General features: G+C 37.6%; 1 protein-coding gene across 1 annotated transcript in view; it reads right to left on the bottom strand.

Moving 5' to 3' along the window:
- Positions 1–26795, bottom strand: part of GMCL1 (germ cell-less, spermatogenesis associated 1) — a 56018-nt gene that overhangs the window by 9103 nt on the left and 20120 nt on the right. The window contains exons 9-12 of the mRNA XM_013967786.2: positions 25026–25163; positions 11371–11440; positions 6158–6233; positions 1339–1484 (exon numbers count right to left, since the gene is read on the bottom strand). Coding sequence (XP_013823240.1) covers positions 1339–1484; positions 6158–6233; positions 11371–11440; positions 25026–25163 — 430 coding nt within the window. The remainder of the gene's footprint in view (positions 1–1338; positions 1485–6157; positions 6234–11370; positions 11441–25025; positions 25164–26795) is intronic.

The raw sequence follows: 26795 nt of genomic DNA, 5'->3' as shown, positions 1-26795 counted from the left end.
TCTCTGGGGGTAGATAACCAGAAGAGGAATCACTGGGTAATATGGTAATTCTATGTTTAATTTTCTGAGGAAATGCCATACCATTTTCCACAGGGTTTGCACCATTTTCACATTCTTAAATTCCACATCTTCACAAACACTTTTGTTTTTCATATTAGCCATCCTAACAGGTGTGAGGTGATGTCTCACTGTGGTTTTGATCTGCATTTTCCTAATGATTAGTGAGGCTGAGCATCTTTCCATGTGCTTATTGGTCATTTGTACATTTTCTTTGGAGAAATATTTAAGTTCTTTTCCCATTTTTGAATCAGTTCTTTTTGTTGTTGTTGTGGAATTCAGATGTTCTCTATGTATTCTGGATATTAATTCATCAGCTATATGGTTAGCAAATACTTTTTTCCTATTCCATGGGTTACCTTTTCACTTTGTTAAGTGTCCTTTGACACGTGATTTAATTTTGATAAGTTGAACAATTTTTGTTGTTGTTATTGTTGCCTGTGTTTTGGTATCATATTGAAGAAATCACTGTCAAATTTAGTACCAAAAAGTTTGCTTCCTGTTTTCTTCCAAGAGTTATTTTATTGTTTTGGCTCATATGTTTAGGTCTCTGATTCATTTTGAGTTAATTTTTGTGCATGGTGTACCTTAAATATGACTTCCCAGGTGGCACAGTGGTAAAGAATCTGCCTGCCAATGCAGGAGATAAGAGTTTGATCCTCAGCACAGGAAGATCACCTAGAGATCTTCCCACTCCAGTATTCTTGCCTGGAAAATTCCACAGACAGAGGAGCCTTGCCGGCTACAATCTGTGAGGCCACAAAGAGTTGGACGTGTCTGCGCATACACACACACAAGGTAAACGTGAATCCAGGACTTTTAAATAATCTGTTCAATAAGCTATTTTCCAATTTGTCAGCATCCTCTCCAGAAAAATATTGCCAGCTCAACTATTAGGCAAAGTTGGACATCTGAAATCCTATAGAAAGTTAAGGATAATATGAGACATGTTTTCCTGTAAAAGTACCTTGTTACATTTCCAGTTTGGACCTTTTAGGATTCGCAGCAAGGCAATAGCTTTAAGCCCAGTATCAACCCTATACCATTTATATTTTAGCACATTCTTTCTTCCTGATATATTAGATCTAGGTTTTATACTTTTTTTATATACTTTTGATTATTAATACACTTTATAGGAATGGAGCCTTATCACTGCCTTTCCGTTTCACTGTATATTGTATCTTACCAAAGTTCTACCACTGTTGGTATAAATTATGGTTTTATTTCATTTTTATAGTTCTTCTGAGTGAGGAAGAGTGGGGTGGGAAAACTTCATCCTACCTAAATGCTATGCTCCTTCGAGGCTGTAAACTGACAGATCCACTACATGGCTGATTCAGTGTATTGCGTTTGAAAATGATGTATCGATTGGTGTAAGTTACAAGCAGGTCAAAGCCGAAGTTAAAACCTGTCCACCGCCAGCAGTACTGAAATACAAAGGAGAAAAGATTTACTTCAGTTTATCATATTAGCAAGTCAAAAATTAAAAGATCAAAATGTCTTTTCTTTTTTTAATTCATTTCAAATATTCCTGTATCATGGTTTCCTAATTTTGTCAGTGCCTTAAGACTTACCACACAGAATATATCTGTGAGACATATAAAAGGTTTACTACACAGACATGGTATACATCAAAGCCAGCAAAAGCAGCCTTTATGATCATTATTCCTTAAGGTACTTTCTTAATATTGTCTCTTTATGATCTATTTCATCAACTCTCCACACTGTAATTTTATCCCAACTAATATGGCTTTTTACTATAATTCTAAGGAGGTATATAGGTTAGGAAACTAGGAGTCTAGATAAAGGTAGTAAGAATCCATTAAAATTTCTCCTGCTTTAAAAATATTCTGAAATACCTTAAGTGATACCTTGTGTAATCTTCTTACATGTAAAAATCTAAAAAATATATATATATGTATTAAAAAACTCCTAAGCTCACAGTTACAGAGAACAGCTTGGTAGCTGCCAGAGGCAAGGGGTAAGGAGTAATGAATGAACACTGCTTTTTTAAAAAAAAGTTTAAGTTAAATTTTAAAAATACTCTAAACTAACCAACAGAATCAACAACTGAGTTATTTTAAATACCATCATGAGGGACTTCCCTAGTGGCTCAATGGTGAAGAATCTGCCTGCCAATGCAGGAGGCACAGGTTTAGATTTCTGACCCAGGAAGATCCCACGTGCTGTGGAGCAACTAAGCTTGTGCACCACAACTATTAAGCCTGTGCTCTAGAACCCAGGAACTATAACCACTCAGTCCATAAGCCCTGAGAGCCTGTGCTCCACAACAAGAGAAGCCACTGCAATGAGAAGCCGGAGCACCACAACCAGAGAAAAAGCCCACAGCAACAACAAAGACCCCAGTGTAGCCAAAAAGTAAAGAAATAAAGCCATCATGAGGCTCACAAGTTTATTCTATCAACTAATAGTTAACAAGACACTATTAAGTCAAGTGGCATGCTACAACGAAGTTGAAGTTAGGGCTTTGAGTGCCTGGTTGACACTATGAATTACAGCATTAAATCAATAGTTCGTTATTTATTGAGCACATATTTTGTGCCAGGTACTGCTCTAGGCATTGAAGAAATGGCAGTAAATAAGTTTCAGCCCTAGTAAATGTATATTTTAATACATGTATATCTGAGTGGAGGAGGACAGAATGTAATTCCAGGAGAGCGTGACAGGGCAGAGGATGGGAGCTGGCAGCTGGGGAGCCCACTGGTTCAGGCAGGTGGTCAGGGAATGTCTAAGGAGATGCTACATGACTAGAGCCCTGAGTCAACTAAGGAGCGGACCAGTTAGCTATCTGGGAAAAAGTGACTTAGACAAAGGAACAAAGAGTCCAAAGCTCTGGAGGAAAAAACATGCTTGGCATATCTGAAGAACAGCAAAAAGGGCTATGTGGCTAGGGTAGTAACTGAGGGGGACAGAAGCTGGAGATGAGTTCAGAGAGCCAGTCAGAGGCCAGAGAATATAGCGCCCAGTGTCCACAGCAGAGAAGAGTTTGGATTTCTTCTAAGTGTGATAAAAGTCTAATGGAAAATTTTAGAGAAGGAGGTAACATGATCTAACTTGCATCTTAAAAAGATGATTTTGGCTGTTGTGTGGAAAACAGAATGTACAAGAGTAAAAACAGGGAGAGCAGTTATGAAGCTACAATACAGTCCAGGCAAGGGGAAATGGTGACTTGGATTTGGGTCACAGCAGAAGACAGGGCAAGTTTATTTTGAAGCTATATATTTAAAGGAACTTCTTACAGACAACAGGTGTGGAATGAAAGAAGAATCCAAAGTTTCGAGCTTATACAACGAATGAACAAAAGGGCTATTTATGGGTTGGAGAATACTTGGGAAGGAGGAGTCTGGGAATGAAAACCAGAGTTTAGCTGGGCCTATTCTATTTGAGATGCTATTAGGATTCTAAGAAAGATGTCACATGAGAAACTGGATACAGGAGTTAGAAATTGGTGTTAAGCCATAGGACTAGAGATCACTTAGGAGCCAGCCAAAGAGCAAAGACAAGAAAGAAGTCCAAGTACTGATCCTCCAGTCGTATCAATGTGTTGAGAAAGAGAAGGATCTAGCAAAGACTTACAGGAAGCAGCCAATTAAGCAGAAAGAAAACTAGCACAGTGTGCTCTCCTGGAAGTCACAGAGAAAATCTCCAAGGAGTGAGTGAGCAGGATGCTGCCAAGAACTTTCAGAAGACTAAAAACTACCTGATTTGGTAATGCAGGATCAGTGGTGATAGTGGCACAGCAGTTTCACTTGAGTTTATTGGAGTAAATGAATTGGAATGGAGACAGGCAACTTTTTTTGATGAGTTTGCTTTAAAATGGTACAGGGAAGTGGAGTGGGAGCTAGAGTGGAATGTGGGTCAGGGAATGGTTTAGGATGGACGATGCTGTAGCATGTTATAAGCTACATCAGAATGATGCAGAAGAGAAAACTGACGACGCAGGAGAGGGAAGTGATGACTGTATGAACAAACCTTCTGAATATGTGAGAAGGGAAGGGGTCGTTACAGGAGGAGGGGATGGACTAGGATGGCAACAGTTCATCCACTCTGATAAAAGTACAACACACGGCTAAGATGCAGGTAAACTGGTAGTATTGTTGGTAGAAGATGCACAGACTCTCTTCCGATTGCCTTTATTTTCTGAATAAAGCAGGAAGGAATGCCACTGGATAAGAATAAGGGTGGGAGCACTGCCCTTGAGAAGGTACGAGAGTTACTCCAAGTGCAGGAGGATAAGTTCACTAGGGAGACTCAAGGATCACACAGCATTAAAGACCTGCTTGAGGTTGACATTTACAAACAAAACCTGCTGGGGCATATTTGGTGTTTTTCTTTAGTTGAATTCATTTGTATGGAAGCAGGCATGGAAAGCAGGGGTTTCCCTGGCAGCTCAGTGGGAAGAATCCACCACTCCGATATTCTTGCCTGGGAAATCCCATGGATAGAAGACTTAGCGGGCTATAGTCCATGGGGTCTCAAATGAGTCAGATGTGACTTAGCGACTAAACAACAATAACTGGCTTGGAGAGTATGGAAAGGAGGGATTTAACAAGAACTGAGGACTGACTAGCCAGGTGAACTTGACAGAGTGAAAAAAGGAAAAGAGAAATTAAGAGTATAAGCTAGGGACCAGTTTCAAGACATAACATAAATTTAAGTCAAGTAAAGAAAGAAGTAGGGATTTGGTGAGAAGGTAATGGGAAAAAGTAAGAACAATGTAATGTACATTCCAGTGGGGTTAGAAAGATGTTGGGAGGTCAAATACTAGATGGAGAGCGCTACAAAGATACATTCTGCAAATGGTGTGCTTAAAGTGGAGATTTTGAAGAGGGTGTATGAATCAGGCATACAAAAATGGAGGATATGCTTACAGGAAATGGGTACCTGAGATAGAGTGGCACACAAGATCATGGAGGGAAGGAAGGTTCAGGAAAAGATACTAAAACCACTGAGACTGCTAAGAAGAGTAGGGAGAAAGCAAACCAGTGAGCTCAGGGAGTGATGGCCATAGTCAGAGTAGTGAGTGGTGAAGAAGTATGCTTGTCAAAGGAGATATCATTCAATTATGACGAGAGTGGAACAAGGTCTGGGAGCGGCAACTAGGATGACTAAGGAATAAAGAAGACGTTATTTCTCATTCATATTCTGATCATTTATCACAACTATTAACACAAACATAAAGTAATAAATCTTTCAAAACTTAAAAGTTAAAATGAGGGGAAATCTGGGAGAAAAATAACCAAATGGTTATCTAAATTAGGCTGGCAATCTGTTTCACATATACTATAGATCGCCAGTCCAGGTTTGATGCATGAGATAGGGTGCTCAGGGCTGGTGCACTGGGATGACCCTGAGGGATGGGATGGGGATGGGGGGTGGTTCAGGATGGGGAACACACAGAAATAAAAAGTTTAAAAAATAATAGCAAAAAAAGAAAAACAAACAAAAAATTAGGCTGATTTTTTTTTTTAAGATAAAAATTACAGTTAGGATAGAGTTTTTAAAAAATGTAGTTCATGTCTCCTTAATGGCTGTAAAATCACCTTAAATGAGTCACTCAGTTTTTAAAAATAAATTAAGTAGAAACAAAGCTTGGGACACAGCAGCTGTAAGCACCGTCTTCTGATACTTTTGTTTCCCTTATAAGCATTTGTACTGGGTGGTAATGAAAAACAATTCTTAATGTGGATGACAATCAAATCGAAAGGTCTGAATGTCTTTCATCTAGGGTTATAACTATAAAACAGAATCACTCTTAAGACTATGTAACAGCTTTCATTAAAGATATTAAGATATTAATAGGATAAACTTATTTATCTTAATTTCTGGATTACTGAGGGATCTTCTCATAACTCTTATCTAGACTCCAGAGGTTCAACAGTCTCATGAAAGGCTGACAAATCAGTCACCACTAAGCATGTAACTCCTTGCCCAGGAGATCATGCTACAGAAACTAAAACACAAAAAAATGCTCTTCTGAGTTGTAACATGTATCATGACTGTTACTGAAAGCATATTTTGCACTAACAGTATAACAATTAGTATAAGACTATACAATTGAGTTACAACCCATACTTACTTCACCATCTTTGGCAAGCTTTCTACCACACCTCATGCTATTTCCCTCTAGTTCTTCTTTATTAATTTCTTGAGGCCTAGAAATATACATAAAACATGAAATCTCATAGAAAATAGGCAACTAATAATTGAAAAATAATTGTGAGTTCAAATCAACAGGAAAAAATTGCTACTAGATTCAAAATTTTGTGGTATAGATGAAGATCAAAATGCAGGGATTAAATCTAGCCCATTACCTTTGCTAAATAAAAAAAACTTTTAATCTTTAGTGTTTTACTTATTGCCTTGACTTCTAGAACACTTTTACAAGAGCAGAGTAAAACCAGAGAAGACGTGGGGGAAATCTATGAGAAAGTCTGCTTACTAAGAAAGAAAACTATTAAAGTCTAACTATTAAATAAAATATTAAATAAAATATAACTATTTTATATAAAATAGTTAACATGCAACTAACTAATAAATAAAATATATAAGATGCAACTTGGTGTCATCTATTATTGTTTCACACACAACCCATTTTTTAACAGTAGAAAAACCAAGTCCAGCATTTAACAGAAAACTGCTGTAGAACTTTATCAATTAATCTTTACTTGGCCCTTTAAAAACCATAATCAACTAAGAGAAACAGTGTTATTTCAGTATGAAATAATAAAATGACATTATTACTAGCTTAGAATTCCAAATGATAAAAGTAATATAATATATTCATTCATATACAGCATTTAGTAAGTACCAAGATACTGGGGCTATCATCATCTCATAAATATACTGAAACAAATACAACAAATAAAAATTAATTAAATGTAGATAAAATAAAACATGCCCTTGACATCCAAGAGCCCAGTCTAGTAGAAAGCTAGACTTAAGTAATAATATAATAATGTAGAGAGAACTAATGTTAAGAGCATGAAGAAGGCACAGGTTTATTGCCTGGGGTTAGAGTGGGATCATCATGGAGGAAGTATTATTTGTGCCTGAGAGGGAGTTTCTTGAGGTAGAGGTCAGGGATGACCTCTACGCAGAAGGCGGCCATTCCAGGCAGAAGAACAGGAGGTAGAAAAGGACCAGAGCATGAAAGGATACCAAATGCCTGAAGAATGTAGTGCGGGCAGAACCTGAAACGAGCATGAGAGACGAAGGAAAAGGCATCTGGGACAGACAGCTGAAGGGCCGCCCCTGCCTGCCACACTAATACGAGTTTTAAGATGAGAGAGTTCCCATGTATTTTTTCTGTTACTTAAAATTTTTTTTTATGAAAAATTTAAAACCTGTAAAAGTAAACAGCATGAGCCAAAAAATTTTTTTACCATCTAGTTTCAGTAATTTTGTTTTAGTTTTACTCTCAACCCACTTCTCCCCACACTCCTCCCAACTGACTATTTCTGAGGCTGATCCTCCAGACACCATATCCTTTAATCTGTAAATAGTTCAGTATGTACTTCTTAAAGATAAGAACTTTCAAAAAATATTGACACAGATTTATCACACATGAAGCAATCATCCCTAACTAATCTCAAATGTCCCTGGTCCTATTTAAGCAGGGAAATGAAATTATATTTCTACATAGGAAGATAATCCTGTTGGCAATGTGGAAAAGAGTTTGGAAGAGAAGAACCCTGGAGGGAGACTTTACTAGATTATAACCTAGAGTCCAGGGAGTACACTGTCTTTCTCATTTTACTGGTCCCGCAGTAGCAAGAAGATGCTCAGCATATGTGGAATAGAGTGCTTCAGTAGAGGCAATACAGCCATATACTTCTGAGGGCAAGAAAACCACTTATTCTAGCTCAGACTCTTAGGTAAGACTCTATATTATAAACTCAAAAAGGGTATACATGAGAAAAATCTTGAAACAAAAAAAGAACATCCATCATATAAAAACTGAATATACAAAAGAAGTAGGTAGGATGGTTTATAAAATATTTCAAACATTACAAAATTCTTCACATCCGAATTCCAATAAATAATTTACTTTCATTTTTGGGAGAGATTTTTCTTATTCCTATTTCAACTACTTACTATATTTCTGCAAAATAAGTATGCTGTGACTATATCTGGGAGAAGATGAGATATAAATTATAAGTAAACAGAAACTAAGAACCCTGGATAACAATCTTGTAATCATTATCATGAGTTTATAGAACCCTTTCACATACACCGTGTTTAGATATAAACACATTAGGCTATTATTTTAGTAAGTTTTCTGGTATATAAAAATAAAAGAGACTGGGGCAGGAAAAAAGTTAAACGTAAAGCCCTTCTATAAACTTATAGGTGGACTGTTTCTTCATACTGCCTATACCAAGGAGCTAGTATAAAGATCAAACAATAAATGTGGAAGTACTTCTGTGAACTGCAGAGCACTACACACTGAAAGAACAGATAATTTGCTTCCTCTTAAAATGAAGACAGTACAGAAATATTTTGTAGAGGGGTCATGTGCTTTTGACAAAGGCACCTATATATCTAGATAAGTTAATTCACCTTATAGTCAAGTCTTGAAAAAACCTATCACATTAGTGAAAATTTGACAATATTACCACAAATAAGAAAATCAGCTTTACCTATACATATATATGAAGATCATGCTTTATGAAAGCATTATTCGAAGTAACATTTCAATTAGGTTAAAAGAAAACCATAACACTGAGACAAAGCACATAAATTATTCAATTTTACTAACGAAACAAATGACAATACAAATACCCCATTATACTAACTGACCAGAAAGATAAATATTTATAATACTGACAGTTAAAGAAATATAAGAATAAAAGTTGATTAGATGATCTTTTCTCTAACAGCTCTTGATTTTAATACTGTTACTGTTTTTTCAATATGAGTCCATTTAAAAATTCATACCAAAATCCACACACCTACCATCAATGAATCTACAATAATGGAGGCAATAATATACAAAGGGGAAAAGATAGTCTCTTCAACAAGTGGTGTTGGGAAAGCTGGACAGTTACATGTAATCAATGAAATATGAACACTTCCTCACACTATATACCAAAAAATATATATATATATATACTTAAGTATAAAGACATGATAGCATAAAACTCCTAGAAAAGAATAGGGAAAACATTCTCAGATATAACCCAAGCAATATTTTTTTAGATCAGTCTCCCATGGCAAAAGAAACGAAAGCAAAAATGAACAAATGGGACCTAATCAAAGTCAAAAGCTTTTGCACAACAAAGGAAACCATAAACAAAATGAAAAGACAACTGACTGAATGGGAAAAAATACTTTCAAATGATGTGACTTTCAAGGAATGTTAATATCCAATACATACAAACAGCTCATATAACTCAAAAAGAAAATGAACAACCCAATCAAAAAGTGGGCAGAAGACCTAAATAGGCAATTCTCTAAAGAGAAGAGATACAGATGGCCAATGGGCACGTGAAAAGATGCTCAATATCGCTAATTATTAGAGATATACAAATCAAAACTACATTGAGGTATATTCTCATACCAGTTAGAATGGCCATCATTAAAAAGTCTATAAATAATAAATCCGGAGAGGGTATAGAGAAAAGGGAATTTTCCTACACTGCTGGTGGGAACGCAAATTGATGCAGCTGCTATGAAAAAATGGTGCGGAGGTTCCTTAAAAAACTAGAGACACCATATGATCCAGCAATGGCATTCCCAGGCATATATCCCAAAATGATGAAAACTAATTCAAATGGATACATGCACCCTAGCACTATTTATAGTAGCCAAGACAACCAAGTAACCCAAGTGCCCATAAACAGATGACTGTCTTAGAAAGATGTGGTGTACACACACAAATTTATAAAGTGGAATATTACTCAGCCATAAAAAAGAATGAAATAATGCCATCTGCAGCAACATGGATGGATCTAGAGAATATTGTACTATGTGAGGTAAGTCAAAGATAAATTATCATATGCTATCACTTATCTGTGGAATCTAAAAAATAACAAAAAATGAATCTATACAAAAATACCCAAAAAACTTACTTATAAAACAGAATCAGATTCACAGGCATAGAAAACAAACTTATGGTTACCAAAGGGGAAAGGGTGGGGGGGGGGTGGGTAGGGATAAATTACTAGTGTGAGATTAACAGATACAAACAACTATACATAAAACAGATAAGCAACAAGGATTTACTGTAGAGCCCAGGGAACTATATTCGACATCTTGTAATAGATTATGATGGAAAATAATCTGAATATATATAACTGAATCTTTTTGATGTACACCTAAAACTAACATAATATTATAAAATCAACTAAATTCAATATAAAAAAATTTTTTTTAAATAAACAATGCTATTATGTACCATGGGGGCTTCCCTGGTGGCTCAGGCAGTAAAGAATCTGCCTGCAATGTGAGTTCCACCTCTGGGTCGGGAAGATCCCCTGGAGAAGGGAATGGCTACCCCACTCCAGTATTCTTGCCTGGAGAATTTCATGGACAGAGGAGCCTGGCAGGCTACAGTCCATAGTGTCACAAGGAGTCAGACACGACTGAGTGACTAACACACACACGCACTGTCAGGAAGCATTTAACAGGAGGCTTCCTGTGTGCTGTTTTGGATCTGTCATGAATCCTCTGTCCCTTATTAATTCCTGAATATTCAGGAATTAATAGGAGTTGGCAAACCACTCCCCGGCACGCATTTCCTTCATTAATTTTTCCATACACTTATAAGTAACTATTTATGACCCTCTTCCTTTTCAAGAACCATATGGTAAAAGTGATTATTTACAACCCTCTCTCTTTGATATGGATTGCCTTATGATAATTTGTAAGTCTGGACTTTTTATTTTTATCTTTGCTGAAAATAGCTACCTCTTAAGACAGTATATTTACCCACACTATGTTGAATAAAACACCTTTGCTCCATCAGAGCTTGGGTCCTCGTTTCTTTCTCTCTCTCTCTCTCTTTCTCTCAGGCTAATTCTTGGCACGCAGAAGCCCGCTGAGCTCACTTTCTTGCCTGGGCTTCTAAGACCCTCTCGACAAGGCGCACTGTGCTTTCATCCCCTCGAGAGGGCGTCTGGTGCCTATGTGAAGCAGTGCAAGCCCATGTCAAGGGCTTTATCGGTTTTCTGTGTAAACAAGGAATATCAGCCTCTTTCTCTTTCTCTTTTACTTTCTTATTGTCGACTCTGGACCACCAGGTTCCAGTCCATTAAAGGACCCCAACAACAAACGATACACTATACTTACCCCACCTCACTGTCTTGTTCTGCTCGGAGCATAGCCAGCCACTGCTGTTTATACACAGTAGACAGCCATTCTAAAATGTAAAAACAAATATAATAAGAAATATGGAAAAACAAAGGATTTAAAATTTCAAGACACTGATAAAATTTTTATCATCTTAAAATTCAAATTTAAAATGGCAATCAGTAAAGCTGGTAATTTATATTTTACAAATATGCAACAACAAATTGCACTAATCTCACATGCTAGTAAAGCAATGCTCAAAATTCTCCAAGCCAGGCTTCAGCAATACATGAACCATGAACTTCCAGAAGTTCAAGCTGGTTTTAGAAAAGGCAGAGAAACCAGAGATCAAATTGCCAACATCTGCTGGATCATGGAAAAAGCAAGAGAGTTCCAGAAAAACATCTATTTCTGCTTTATTGACTATGCCAAAGCCTTTGACTATGTGGATCACAATAGACTGTGGAAAATTCTGAGAGAGATGGGAATACCAGACCACCTGACCTGCCTCTTGAGAAATCTGTATGCAGGTCAGTAAGCAACAGTTAGAACTGGACATAGAACAACAGACTGGTTCCAAATAGGAAAAGGAGTACATCAAGGCTGTATATTGTCACCCTGCTTATTTAACTTATGCAGAGTACATCACGAGAAACGCTGGGCTGGAAGAAGCACAAGCTGGAATCAAGATTGCCGGGAGAAGTATCAATAACCTCAAATATGCATATGACACCACCCTCATAGCAGAAAGTGAAGAGGAACTAAAAAGCCTCTTGATGAAAGTGTAAGAGGAGAGTGAAAAAGTTGGCTTAAAGCTCAACATTCAGAAAAGTAAGATCATGGCATCTGGTCCCATCAGTTCAGTTGTTCAGTCGTGTCCAACTCTTTGCAACCCCATGAATCGCAGCACGCCAGGCCTCCCTGTCCATCACCATCTCCCAGAGTTCACTCAGACTCACGTCCATCGAGTCTGTGATGCCATCCAGCCGTCTCATCCTGGGTCGTCCTCTTCTCCTCCTGCCCTCAATCTCTCCCAGCATCAGAGTCTTTTCCAATGAGTCAACTCTTTGCATGAGGTGGCCGAAGTACTGGAGCTTCAGCTTTAGCATCATTCCTTCCAAAGAAATCCCAGGGTTGATCTCCTTCAGAATGGACTGGTTGGATCTCCTTGCAGTCCAAGAGACCCTCAAGAGTCTTCTCCAACGCCACAGTTCAAAAGCATCAATTCTTCGGCGCTCTGCCTTCTTCACAGCCCAACTCTCACATCCATACATTACCACAGGAAAAACCATAGCCTTGACTAGACAGACCTTAGTCGGCAAAGTAATGTCTCTGCTTTTGAACATACTATCTAGGTTGGTCATAACTTTTCTTCCAAGGAGTAAGTGTCTTTTAATTTCATGGCTGCAGTCACCATCTGCACTGATTTTGGAGCCCGCCAAAATAAAGTCTGACACTGTTTCTACTGTTTCCCCATCTATTTCCCATGAAGTGATGGGACCAGATGCCATGATCTTACTTTTCTGAATGTTGAGCTTTAAGCCAACTTTTTCACTCTCCTCTTTCACTTTCATCAAGAGGCTTTTGAGTTCCTCTTCACTTTCTGCCATAAGGGTGGTGTCATCTGCATATCTGAGGTGATTGATATTTCTCCCGGCAATCTTGATTCCAGCTTGTGCTTCTTTCAGTCCAGCATTTCTCATGATGTACTCTGCATAGAAGTTAAAGAAGCAGGGTGACAATGTACAGCCTTGACGTACTCCTTTTCCTATTTGGAACCAGTCTGTTGTTCCATGTCCAGTTCTAACTGTTGCTTCCTGTCCTGCATATAGGTTTCTCAAGAGGGAGGTCAGGTGGTCTGGTATTCCCATCTCTTTCAGAATTTTCCACAGTTTATTGTGATCCACACAGTCAAAGGCTTTGGCATAGTCAATAAAGCAGAAGTAGATGTTTTTCTGGAGCTCTCTTCCTTTTTCCATGATCCAGCGGATGTTGGCAATTTGATCTCTGGTTCCTCTGCCTTTTCTAAAACCAGCTTGAACGTCAGGGAGTTCACGGTTCACTTATTGCTGAAGCCTGGCTTGGAAAATTTTGAGCATTACTTTACTAGCATGTGAGATGAGTACAATTGTGCGGTAGTTTGAGCATTCTTTGGCATTGCCTTTCTTTGGGAATGGAATGAAAACTGACCTTTTCCAGTCCTGTGGCCACTGCTGAGTCTTCCAAATTTGCTGGCATACTGAGTGCAGCACTTTCACAGCATCATCTTTCAGGATTTGAAACAGCTCAACTGGAATTCCATCATCTCCACTAGCTTTGTTCGTAGTGATGCTTTCTAAGGCCCACTTGACTTCACATTCCAAGATGTCTGGCTCTAGATTAGTGATCACATCATCATGATTATCTGGGTCGTGAAGATCTTTTTTGTACAGTTCTTCCGTGTATTCTTGCCACCTCTTCTTAGTATCTTCTGCTTCTGTTAGGTCCAGACCATTTCTGTCCTTTATCGAGCCCATCTTTGCATGAAATATTCCCTTGGTATCTCTAATTTTCTTGAAGAGATCTCTAGTCTTTCCCATTCTGTTGTTTTCCTCTATTTTTTTGCACTGATCACTGAAGAAGGCTTTCTTATCTCTTCTTGCTATTCTTTGGAACTCTGCATTCAGATGCTTGTATCTTTCCTTTTCTCCTTTGCTTTTTGCTTCGCTTCTTTTCACAGCTATTTGTAAGTCCTCCCCAGACAGCCATTTTGCTTTTTTGCATTTCTTTTCCATGGGGACGGTCTCGATCCCTGTCTCCTGTACAATGTCACAAACCTCATTCCACAGTTCATCAGGCACTCTGTCTATCAGATCTAGACCCTTAAATCTATTTCCCACTTCCACTGTATAATCATAAGGGATTTGATTTAGGTCATACCTGAATGGTCTAGTGGTTTTCCCTACTTTCTTCAATTTAAGTCTGAATTTGGCAATAAGGAGTTCATGATCTGAGCCACAGTCAGCTCCTGGTCTTGTTTTTGTTGACTGTATAGAGCTTCTCCATCTTTGGCTGCAAAGAATACAATCAATCTGATTTCGGTGTTGACCATCTGGTGATGTCCATGTGTAGAGTCTTCTCTTGTGTTGTTGGAAGAGGGTATTTGCTATGACCAGTCATTCCAAGGCCAAATTTGCCTGTTACTCCAGGTGTTTCTTGACTTCCTACTTTTGCATTCCAGTCCCCTATAATGAAAAGGATATCTTTTTTGGGTGTTAGTTCTAAAAGATCTTGTAGGTCTTCATAAAACCGTTCAACTTCAGTTTCTTCAGGGTTACTGGCTGGGGCATAGACTTGGATAACTGTGCTATTGAATGGTTTGCCTTGGAGACGAACAGAGATCATTCTGTCATTTTTGAGATTGCATCCAAGTACTGCATTTCGGACTCTTGTTGACCATGATGGCTACTCCGTTTCCTCTGAGGGATTCCTGCCCGCAGTAGTAGATGTAATGGTCATCTGAGTTAAATTCACCCATTCCAGTCCATTTTAGTTCGCTGATTCCTAGAATGTCGACGTTCACTCATGATATCTCTTGTTTGACCACTTCCAATTTGCCTTGATTCATGGACCTGACATCCAGGTTCCTATGCAATATTGCTCTTTACAGCATCAGATCTTGCTTCTATCACCAGTCACATCCACAACTGGGTATTGTTTTTGCTTTGGCTCCATCCCTTCATTCTTTCTGGAGTTATTTCTCCACTGATCTCCAGTAGCATATTGGGCACCTAATGACCTGGGGAGTTCCTCACTTCATGGGAAACAGATGGGGAAACAGTGGAAACAGTGTCAGATTTTATTTTTTGGGGGCTCAAAAATCATTGCATATGGTGACTGCAGCCATAAAATTAAAAGACGTTTACTCCTTGGAAGGAAAGTTATGACCAACCTAGATAGCATATTCAAAAGCAGACATTACTTTGCCAACAAAGGTCCGTCTAGTCAAGGCTACGGTTTTCCCAGTGGTCATGTATGGATGTGAGAGTTGGACTGTGAAGAAAGCTGAGTGCCAAAGAACTGATGCTTTTGAACTGTGGTGCTGGACAAGACTCTTGAGAATCCCTTGGACTGCAAGGAGATGCTGGGAGGGATAGGGGGCAGGAGGAGAAGGGGACAACAGAGGATGAGATGGCTGGATGGCATCACCAACTCGATGGACATGAGTTTGAATGAACTCCGGGAGTTGGTGATGGAGAGGGAGGCCTGGCATGCTGCGATTCATGGCGTTGCAAAGAGTCGGACACAACTGAGCGACTGAACTGAACTGAACTGATGGCCTCATCATGGTAAATGTTATCTTCCTTCGCCTTAGGACAGACTCTACTTTAATCACACATATTTAAATCTTTAGTTAAAAGTATATTCTTACATTTAATAGTTTTCTTTTCATAGGTCATACTAACTTTCAGGTGAGGAACATACCAAAAGTAGTATTTTCAGTGTTTACAAAAGCTTTAATAGAAAACTGCATAATCGAATGTTCGTGTACTGAGTTATATAAAAGCAACTAAATAATGAGAAGTAAACCATTTCTAAATTATTAGAGGAATCAAGCACACTCAATAAATAATTCTGACACCTTAGGTTTAGATAATTATTATAATTAAAATTACTGTAAATGCAATAGATGTTTTCCTTCAGTAATAAGCATATTAATTTTTCTACAAAATGAGACTCTGGAAGCTGAGATTTTAATTATTTTACATAAAAACATGGACTTACTAAAATCCTAAGTAGAACTGGCTTAGCACCATATTTATTTTTTTGTTCTTATTTATTCCCAACTAAAAGGACAGTTTTTCTCATTTTTAAGTGATTTGTCTATCTCTACCAAAAGGCAGGAGGAAAACCCTAGTGCAATTAAAATATGGATTTTTACTTCATAATTCTCTACTTAATAAAGGTATCCAAATGATTTGCACTGATTAGTGTCCTTTCTTAAAATCCTCCATAAATATACTTTTGAGTGTTTCTTTCCTCAAAATACTATTGTTGCTATTATAAAGAATAACTGCTAAATATCTAGGTGACAAACAATTCATCTTTAGTAGGTAAAGACTAACAACAAAGCTTATGTGACTCAGTGTATCTACAAACATATTCAATCTTACTTGCAATGCATTTGGATTTTTAAGTTTTATTGCATTTTTAAAAAAAAAAAAAAAAAACAGCTCATCCCTTCCCATTAAAATGATTTCTCAATTCACTACTGCTATTGCTAAGTCACTTCAGTCGTGTCTGACTTTGTGCGACCCCATAGATGTCAGCCCACCAGGCTCCCACACCCCTGGGATTCTCCAGGCAAGAACAATGGAGTGGGTTGCCATTTCCTTCTCCAATGCATGAAAGTGAAAAGTGAAAGAGAAGTCCCTCAGTCGTGTCCAACTCTTTGCAACCCCATGGATCGCAGCCCGCCAGGCTCCTCCATCCATGGAATTTTCCAGGCAAGAGTACTGAAGTGGAGTGCCATTGCCTTCAGGTTGTGCCTATAGTTTGAAATTCACTGATCTAGAGATAGAATATGGCTTTTCATGATTCACTTATAAAAATGGAATGAAAAGGTTATACATTCACATTCACAAATATCATATAAGCTATATCCCATGAAAATAATTTAAAACTCAGTTTCAACAACTTTGAATAATCTCCTTTAAAACTAAAAAACCTTTTTTTTTGGTTGTGCCATGGAATTTCCCGAAAGCACTTTTAACAAGTTAAAAAATGTGTGTACGTATTTTTGTCCCTCCTTTCTTGCCTTAATCTTAAAGTAAAAAGTCAAACTAGAAATCTTTTTAGTCATTGGTAGTTCATCCAATAGCATCAGCCTCAAACAAGTCAACAGAACCACTCGTTTGAATGCAGTGCTAGACAACAGATACATACTGAGAAATCCCTAAAAAAAACAAGACTGAAAAACATAGGATGAAAAGTGAAACAATTTCCTTTATGTAGAGCTTTTAATATGATTATATGCAGACATGTCTCCAAAAGGCAGAGTTTGCCAGAATCCTTTTCGGCAGTTAGTGTTCAGTGGAAAGATTCTGAAAAAGTGCCTTCAAGAAACTTCCACTTAATGAAAACGAGTTCAACCATGTATTTTAAACTTTATTGGACCAAAATCCAAAACAAACTCAAAATGGGCACATCAAGGTGGCACTGGATAGCACTATAAATCAGCAGTTGCAGATGTAATTGATAACAGTCTTAAATGTAAGACTTTTCTAATAGAAAATGTAAGTCAGAATGAATTTATTTAGATAATTTCTCTTGCTTTATACAAAGGATATGCGGAAGGAGGTCTCCAAAGGCAAACTATTTGAAAATCTAAATGTCTTAGATTTACAAAACTTTAAAAAACTAACAGAAAGATAAGATACAATCCTAGCTTGCCTAGTATTTTATTGTTTAAATGAAGACGTGTATATTCAGGTATTTCCTGAGAAATCTGTATGCAGGCCAAGAAGCAAGAGTTAGCACTGGACAGGGAACAACAGATTGGTTCCAAATAGGAAAAGGAGTACGTCAAGGCTGTATATTGTCACCCTGCTTATTTAACTTATATGCAGAATACATCATGAGAAATGCCGGGCTGGATGAAGCACAAGCTGGAATCAAGATTGCCGGGAGAAATATCAATCACCTCAGATATGCAGATGACACCACCCTTATGGCAGACATTGAAGAACTAAAGAGCCTCTTGATGAAAGTGAAAGAGGAGAGTGAAAAAGACGGCTTAAAGCTCAATATTCAGAAAACTAAGATCATGGCTTCCAGTCCCATCACTGCATGACAAATAGATGGGGAAACAATGGAAACAGTGACAGACTTTATTTTGGGGGGCTCCAAAATCACTGTAGATGGTGACTGCAGCCATGAAATTAAAAGATGCTTGGTCCTTGGAAGAAAAGCTATGACCAACTTAGCATATTCAAAAGCAGAGACATTACTTTGCCAACAAAGGTCCGTCTAGTCAAAAGCTATGGTTTTTCAAGCAGTCATGTATAGATGTGAGAGTTGGACTATAAAAGAAAGCTGAGCACAGAAGAATTGATGCTTTTGAACTGTGGGGTTGGAGAAAAGAGTCTTGAGACTCTTGAGAGTCCCGTGGACAGCAAGGAGATCCAACTAGTCCATCCTAAAGGAAATCAGTCCTAAATGAATATTCAATCAGTCCTGAATGAATATGGAAGGACTGATGCTGAAGCTGAAACTCGAAAACTTTGGCCATCTGATGCGAAGAACTGACTCATCTGAAAAGACCTTGATGCTGGGAAAGATTGAAGGTGGGAGGAGAAGGGGACGACAGAGGATGAGATAGTTGGATGATATCACCGATGTGATGGACATGAGTTTGAGTAGGCTCTGGGAGTTGGTGATGGACAAGGAAGCCTGGCGTGCTACAGTCCACGGGGTTGCAAAGAGTCAAACACACTGAGTGACTGAACTGAACTGACATTCAGGTAAACACAACATACAAAAATCTACTCGCAACCAGTAAAGCTTATAGCAAAAAACAGCCAATAGGTTGAACTGTTATATGAAGCACATTGTCGGAATTAGATCATGAAGGTGAAGGAAAAAGTCTACATAATAAAAATTCCTATCTGGATAAGTAAGAATATCTTATACAGAGCATTTAGGTATATTAGTATAAAAATGGAGTAGTTCAGCTCAAAGATCTTCTTGTATAATAATCTAAAAATCTAGTTCCAAAAGATGACAATTTAACTTACTGAGTACAGTATTTTTCAATAAAACTAATTATATGAATTTCTGTATTATATCTTTCCATTTTGATCAACTTATTTTCATAAAATTCATACTTTAACATTATCATCTCTACCTTACAAAAATATTAAAAGTTTCCCCATTATACCCTCAACAGTAATTCTTGACATTAAAAAAGTTACAAGGATACCCGTAAGGGAATAAATCTATTTCACTACTTTGTTATCAAGAGCCAAATTAAACATACTTGAAAGGGTGATTCAAAATTACTGCTTAAGTTTATATCATTGGATATGCAATTTTAAAGAGATTAAACATAGCAGAATTCTTTTGAGTAACCAGTAAGCTGCAGTTGGGGACTTCACTATAGCTCAGATGGTAAAGAATGTGCCTGCAATGCAGGAGACCTGGGTTCGACCCCTGGGTCAGGAAGATCTCCTGTAGAAGGAAAGGCAACCCACTCCAGTATTCTTGCCTGCAGAATTCCATGGACAGAAGAGCCTGACAGGTCACAAAGAGTCCACGAGGTCACAAAGAGTCCAGCACATGCTTACTTAGGCTAAGCGATTAACACACACACAAGATGCAGTTAAGAAAAAAAAACAGAGGTGGTGGGGGGTGGGGGGTACTTTAGAACAGGAAAGGCTTGGGGTGGCATTTGAGCTCTGCTTCTAACTAGCTGTGTGACAGGACAGTAATACTTCATGTATAAAATGGGAACAATTACCTTGATAATTTTAAAGAGTATGTTACATAATAGACATTAAATGCATAATCTGGCATATTACTGGGACACTAAAGAATTTACACATTTACTTTTTCTTCTCCCCTTTATAGTTCTTAGGTTAGGAATTAGAATCTAAACTTATTTGATAGAGTAAATGCAGTATTAGGCCATATGGAAGTTAGTATGTTTTAGGACACAATTTTAGTTCACACAAACTGAGTGCCTACTACCTATCAAGCACCTAAGAGAAAAAGATGAAAAACATATGGCCCAAGAGGGCCACAGATATATTCTGTACTAGAGTAACCCAGCAACAGATAATGATGCCTTAACAAGGAAGTGGTAGCAGGTTAAAAAAAAAAAAAAGGTTTGAGAATTATCTAAGGAAAAAATACACAGGACATGGTGAATGGATGTGGAAGAAAAGAGTTTGAGGAGGAATAGGATGACTTCCAGGATTCCGCCATTTTTGTGAGGTTGGGCAAGTTATTAATGTTGATGACTGATAAGCAAATATAGGAAGAAAAAAAAATGCAGGGACTAGGACTAGAGGGGAAAGATTAAGTATTCTTTTGAATAGATGAACTGAAGCAATTTATAGATGGCAAGCTATCAGCTGGATATCTAAGTATGAAACTCTGGGAAGAGGTCAGAACTGTATTCTTTCAATAAATCATAGGAATGAAGGAAATCATTCAGGGACACTATGTAGAATGGAAAGATCAATGAGCCAATGGCACCCTTAGGAGGTTAAGAGGTGGGCAGAGTAAGAGAAGCTTACAAAAGAAAATGAATGGTCAGAGAGACAGGGAAAGAATCAGAAGAGTATATATAGTATTTCTAAACTAAGTTAGTACTGTACAGAATTGAAAGAAAAAACTAACAAACCATGATATAAAATGGTAGGGAAGTTAAAATAGGACAAACATAAGATCACTAAGATCACTAGATTTTAAAAACAGGACAAACCTAACTTTTGCTAGAAAGTTTCAGTAAAATAATAGGGGCAAAAGACAGATTGTAGTGGGTTGAGAAAAGTCTGAAAGGTAAGAAGATAGAGACAGCAACTATAGACTTCTCTGAAGAAGGTGATTTTGAGGCAGAGGAATAGTTACCATGAAGGGGACTCAGGGTCCAGATGGTAGTGGGGGGATTTGTTTTGTTTTGTTAATAAGAGGTTTGACCATATTTATAAGCTGAGGAAGAACAGGAGGGGCTGAAGATACAGATTATTAAATGATAGCATAAAATTATCGGATTATGAACACAATAGGAAACTGACCTGAATAGAAAGGGAGCACCTCAACCTCTGGGACAGGACAGGAAGGAGAGGTGAGTAAACTAGAAATCTAAATAAACCTTTGCCTGATTACCCTGAATTTATATTAAAAACAAGAGTTCCCATGGGCTTCTCCTCGTAACTCAGTTGGTAAAGAATCTGCCTGCAATGCAGGAGACACAGGCTCGATTCCTGGGTAGGCAAGATCCCCTGGAGAAGGAAATGGCAACCCACTCCAGTATTCTGGCCTGGAGAATCCCATGGACAGAGGAGCCTGGCAGGTTACAGTCCACAGGATCGCAAGAGTCAGACACAACTTAGCGACTAAACCACCACGACCCACTGATAGTGAGGTGACTGGAGAGGAAGCTTGAACAGAGGGGCAGAAGTTTGATAAACAATTGCTGAAGCAAATTAAAAACAGTGACCAAGTAAAAGTGATATAAGGAGTCGCAAGGTACAAGCTTAGCAATGAAATTTGAGTTTGCAGTGGCACCAATACAAAAGTTACAGAATGTTCTGGAGCAGTACTCAGCACAAAGTACAGGGTATTAGAACAAAGAAGGTTTAGTTTAGTTTTAGAATTTTGTAAAGTAGGACAGAAAGTTGAAGGCAACCATGAGAGAGAGTGGTTCAGATGATCTAACATGAAATCAGGTCTGAAATAAGAAAAAAGGAGACCTGAAAGACTGGCAGAAAATGGAGTTTAAAATGGACTGGAAATCAAATAACAGTGTAAGAGGAATGAGACCACGAACCATCTAGAAAGTTATTTATAGCCTGCAAACTACTGGATTTCTGATGCTGAGAAATTCTGGGTTACAGAAAGACTGAAATGTAGCAAGTGCTTAATGATCAGCAGATAAATGCTACAGGAGTTAAGGTAAAATTACTCTGAGTCTAGCGAACAGTAATGATAACATGGACACATTACATTACTGAAGAAGGGTGGAGAAGCAGAGAGAAATCAAGTGTCCAGGTCTCAAATGAATGTGAAAGAAAAGACTGGGGGTCAGAAGAGAGAGAAGAGAGTATGAGCTGGATCACATGCAACAAGGATTTACAAAGGGCACTGAGGTGGCTGGGCTGATGACTATCTGGCCTCCTAACCCTTTATTAGCAGGATGTGTTAAGAAAAAGTCCTCCACAGAGGGAAAATACTCTCTTCTGAGAGAGCTAAATAAAATGGAGGGAATATAGGAGAAGACATAAAGAGAAAGGTCTGGGAGAGATGGTAACAAGATAGGTCAGAGGTATCAATGGGGAGGGAAGCATGACAATGAGAGCACAGAACAAAACAGACTTAATGACCTCACCTAAGGTGGTTTCTCTGGTGGCTCAGAGGGTAAAGCGTCTGCCTGCAGTGCAGGAGACTCGGGTTCAATCCCTGCATCGGGAAGATCCCCTGGAGAAGGAAATGGCAACCCACTCCAGTACTCTTGCCTGGAAAATTCCATGGACAGAGGAGCCTGGTAGGATATAGTCCATGGGGTCTTGAAGAGTCGGACACGACTGAGCAGCTTCACTTTCACAAGGTAAATCTAATTCATGAGAGCTGGGCTACAAAAAAGGCTGAGCACCAAAGAACTGATGCTTTTGAATTGCGGTACTGGAAAAGACTCCTGAGAGCCCCTTGGACTGCAAGGAGATCAAACCAGTCAGTCCTATAGGAAATCAACCCTGAATACTCATTAGAAGGACTGATGAAGCTGAAGCTGCAATACTTTGGCAACCTAACGCAAGAAGTCTATTCACTGGAAGATCCTGATGCTGGGAAAGACTGAAGGCAAAAGGAGAAGGGGGTGGCAGAGGATGAGATGGTTAGATAGCATCACCAACTCAATGGACATGAATTTGAATAAACTCCAGGAGATGGTGAAGGACGGGGAATCCTGGTGTGCTGCAGTCCATGTTGTCACAAAGAGTCAGACACAACTGAAAGACTGAACACAACAAATCTAATTCTATGAAATAATAGAATTCAACTGCGCTCAACACAGTTAAATCCTAAAATACTACAATGTTTCTACACAAAGTCTGGATTTAATTTGGAATTAACAGGTGGTTCAGATGGTAAAGCGTCAGCCTACAATGCGGGAGACCTGGATTCAATCCCTGGGTTGGCAAGATCTCCTGGAGAAGGAAATAGCAATCCACTCCAGTATTCTTGCCTGGAAAATCCCATGGACGGAGGGGCCTGGTAGTTTACAGTCAGCCCGTGGGGTTGCAAAGAGTTGGACACAACTGAGCAACTTCACTTTCTATTAAAATTTTAATTTTTTTTCTCATTTAATCTCCATTTGAATTTAATTCTGACCTAAAGATAATAAAAAATGTATATATTAAAATTTCCCAGATTACTGAACATATAACTGAATAATGTTAACACATTTGGCACTATTTCTGAAAAATGATCAGCGAATTTTAGCTAAATAATTGAAACTATTTTCACTTATTTCAAATCTAGGATACATTCCTATTGAGAGCATATACCAAGGTATCTTGAAGATGTGAGCTATGTGGCCACATTTTGCCCTCTCACAAACAGCATGGGATTTAATTTTATTTATACCCTGCTTTTGAAATTATAATTTATTCAGATATACAGGAAAAACTATTTGTCCATTTATATTTTAAAATGAAAAAAAGTGCCCTCTATTGTAATTTTAAGTCAGAAAAAATCATGGATGAAATCTGGTCAGAAATTTGGGATCTAAATTCTTTTCAATTTTATATTGAAGCAAAATATTTCAGACTAGAAATATTTAAGCCCATCTTACATTCCAAAAATATAAAGCTTATCCCCCTGCATCACAGATACACCTAAATTAAACTACTTTAAAATGGAATTTATTTTTTAAACTCTTTAAAAATTCATTAGAGAAAGTCTTAAAAGAAGTATGATTAGAGTGGGAGTATGTAATAAGCCCTGACATCTAATGTCACACACTGCTAGTGTCTGGTGTATAATATATACTTAAACTAGTATAAATCTGCTATACTAAAGGGGAAAATGATCTTCAAATGAAATGGTGACTGAGCAAACAAACAAATCTCAGACCCACAACCCACACAAATATAATACAAATGAATTATAAAAAATTAACAAAAAAGCACTATCTATAAACCTGCCTAGAGTGATTTTATTAAAAAATGCATTACTTTACCAGAAATGTTAACTCTCAGTTTGTTTTCCATTGAATACCTTTATAAATAAATATACAGATTTCAACAATTTAAATCTATAAACACAATTATGTTAAAAACTAAGGTGTCAAAAAATTATAATTTTCAGATAAATCTATACAAATTTACAAGTAAATCTTCAAATGTTACTTTCTATTTCTTAAATGTGAATATAGTACTAAATTTAATCCTACACAAGCACTAGACACTTAACTTAGAAAATTAAAACAGTAATTGTTTCACAAGTTTTAAGTCATAACTAGCAAACATACTACATCTGCTTTGACATAAAGTTTAAGACTAGGATACGAAAAAGAAAACAGCAAATTTAAGGAGTATTGATAGAAAAAGAAGTTGACCTTTAAATAACACTTCGAAAATCAAAGTCTGGTCCAAAATAGTGTACTGGAAAGAAAGCAAATTAAAGAACACCCACATTATAGAATACTATACAGCCACTTAAATGTTCTGAAGAGTATTTAAAGATATGGGAAGATACTCAAATATATATATATATATATAAATATGAACACAGAAAATTATCTACATGGTATGATTCTGCTTGGTATAGAAATCCTTACTGGAATTAAGGATAACTTCTATTTTCTTCATTATTATTTTTCTATGATATATATATTACTATTACAATCAGAAAGATTTTACTTAAAAATCACAATTTTATCCTGTTCTTACCTGAAGGTACTAGAGAATCCTGTTCAATAATTCTTGCAGAGGCCAAATCACTGATAATATACTGTAACCTTAGATGTCTGAATACTGACACAAATGGTTTTCCTTGCTCAGTTTCAAGGAAGGTCATACCTTCAAAATCTACAAAACAAATAAAACCAAACAAAAAAGCTTAAACTAAATAGTTTTTATTTTCAAAATTTATTAATTTATCTATTCAAACTTGGGGAGATTTAGAAAAAAAAGCCCCAGGAAATTAACTTTGGTCCTAATTAGACCCTTGGGCTGGGAATTCAATTGATGCTTTTCTGAGGACTGGAGCTTACAGCACACAGCCCAGCAAGGTGGGAAAGGAAGGCTTGAGAATGGTGGTTAAGGGTATGATATCTTTCCAGAATCCCTTTTCCCAGGGACTGAACACTTCAGTGGAACTCGAGCCCAAATGCCTCATTCAAGGGTCTTCACAAGACACCGAGGACCCGGAACATTTCTCGGCATCTTTCTAATTTACACTTTAGTTACAAGCGATGAACATTACTTAAAACTTTAATTCTGTACTACAATACAAAATAAGATACAAAGACATTGTAGCTGTGAATCTGCAACACAGGGTAGTATTTATTGTTAAAATAATTCAAAGTTATGGATTTTTTCTTCTAGGGAGAATTTAAGCTTATTCCCAAATATACTCTCAGCTGCATTCCAATATGCTCTGAGTAGGAAGGAAAGGCCTGCTGCTATCAAGCATGGACTTGCACATAATCCTTAGCCTGTTTTCTGTTACAAGGTAAACTCACAGCAGTGGACTCAGCCTTGTTGCTATGATAGGGAATTAAGTAATCCTTAAGTATAACTATGCAGAAAATTTTCTAAATTCCTATTGTTCTCTTGGTCCTGACGTATATCTGAAAAGACAAATAAGATAACCTAAGAGGAATATCGGGCTTCCCCTGGGCTTTCCTGGTGGCTCAGACGATAAAGAATTTGCCTGCAATGAGGGAGACTTGGGCTCAATCCCTGGGTCAAGAAGATCCCTGGAGAAGCAAATGGCAACACATTACAGTATTCTTGCCTGGAGAACCCCATGGACAGAAGAGCCTGGTGGGCTACAATACATGGCATCGCAAAAGAGTCGGACACGACTGAGTGACTAAACGACAACAAAGAGGAATATACTAAAATATAGTGGGTAAGGGGACTACAAGTGATCTTTTTGGTCTTATTTTCTAGGTATCTGTCACTTTTATAATTTAAAAACTGTTTGAAATAAACTTCTGAAGTCCTCTTTGAAAAACAAGGGCATCAGACATACATTCTGCCTTATGCAGGAAATGCTTCCCTGAAAAGTTTTCTTAAACTGTATACTTTTATACTACTGAGGCTGGGACAGAGAGCCTAGAGTGGGAAAACCAGAAGGCAGAGGGGACCACAGTTTTCTATTCTAGTTTCTGCCACTTAGGCTACAAAATAATTTCTCTCTTGATGGACTGTTGCAGTTAATCCAATTGGAGCTCAAGTGAGCATAAATTTATGTCAAAATTTACCTAACATCTACTGTTTCTATTGACCCTCTTTGTCCTTTTAACTTCTCACCTTCTTTATCTTTTCCAGCTTTTACTTTTGTTTTTTAACTTAAATTTTCTCCTCTACTTGTTTCCTTTACAATTTCTTAAATCCCTCTTTAACTTCCATAAAGTACAACTTAAGACAGGAATTTAGTGTTTCATTCTTGAAGCAAATAAAGTTAGATTTTATTGCTATGGTCATTTATAC

Source organism: Capra hircus, chromosome 11, assembly GCF_001704415.2.
Source record: "Capra hircus breed San Clemente chromosome 11, ASM170441v1, whole genome shotgun sequence".
NCBI lineage: Eukaryota > Metazoa > Chordata > Mammalia > Artiodactyla > Bovidae > Capra > Capra hircus.
This window is presented reverse-complemented; position numbering and strand designations above follow the sequence as displayed.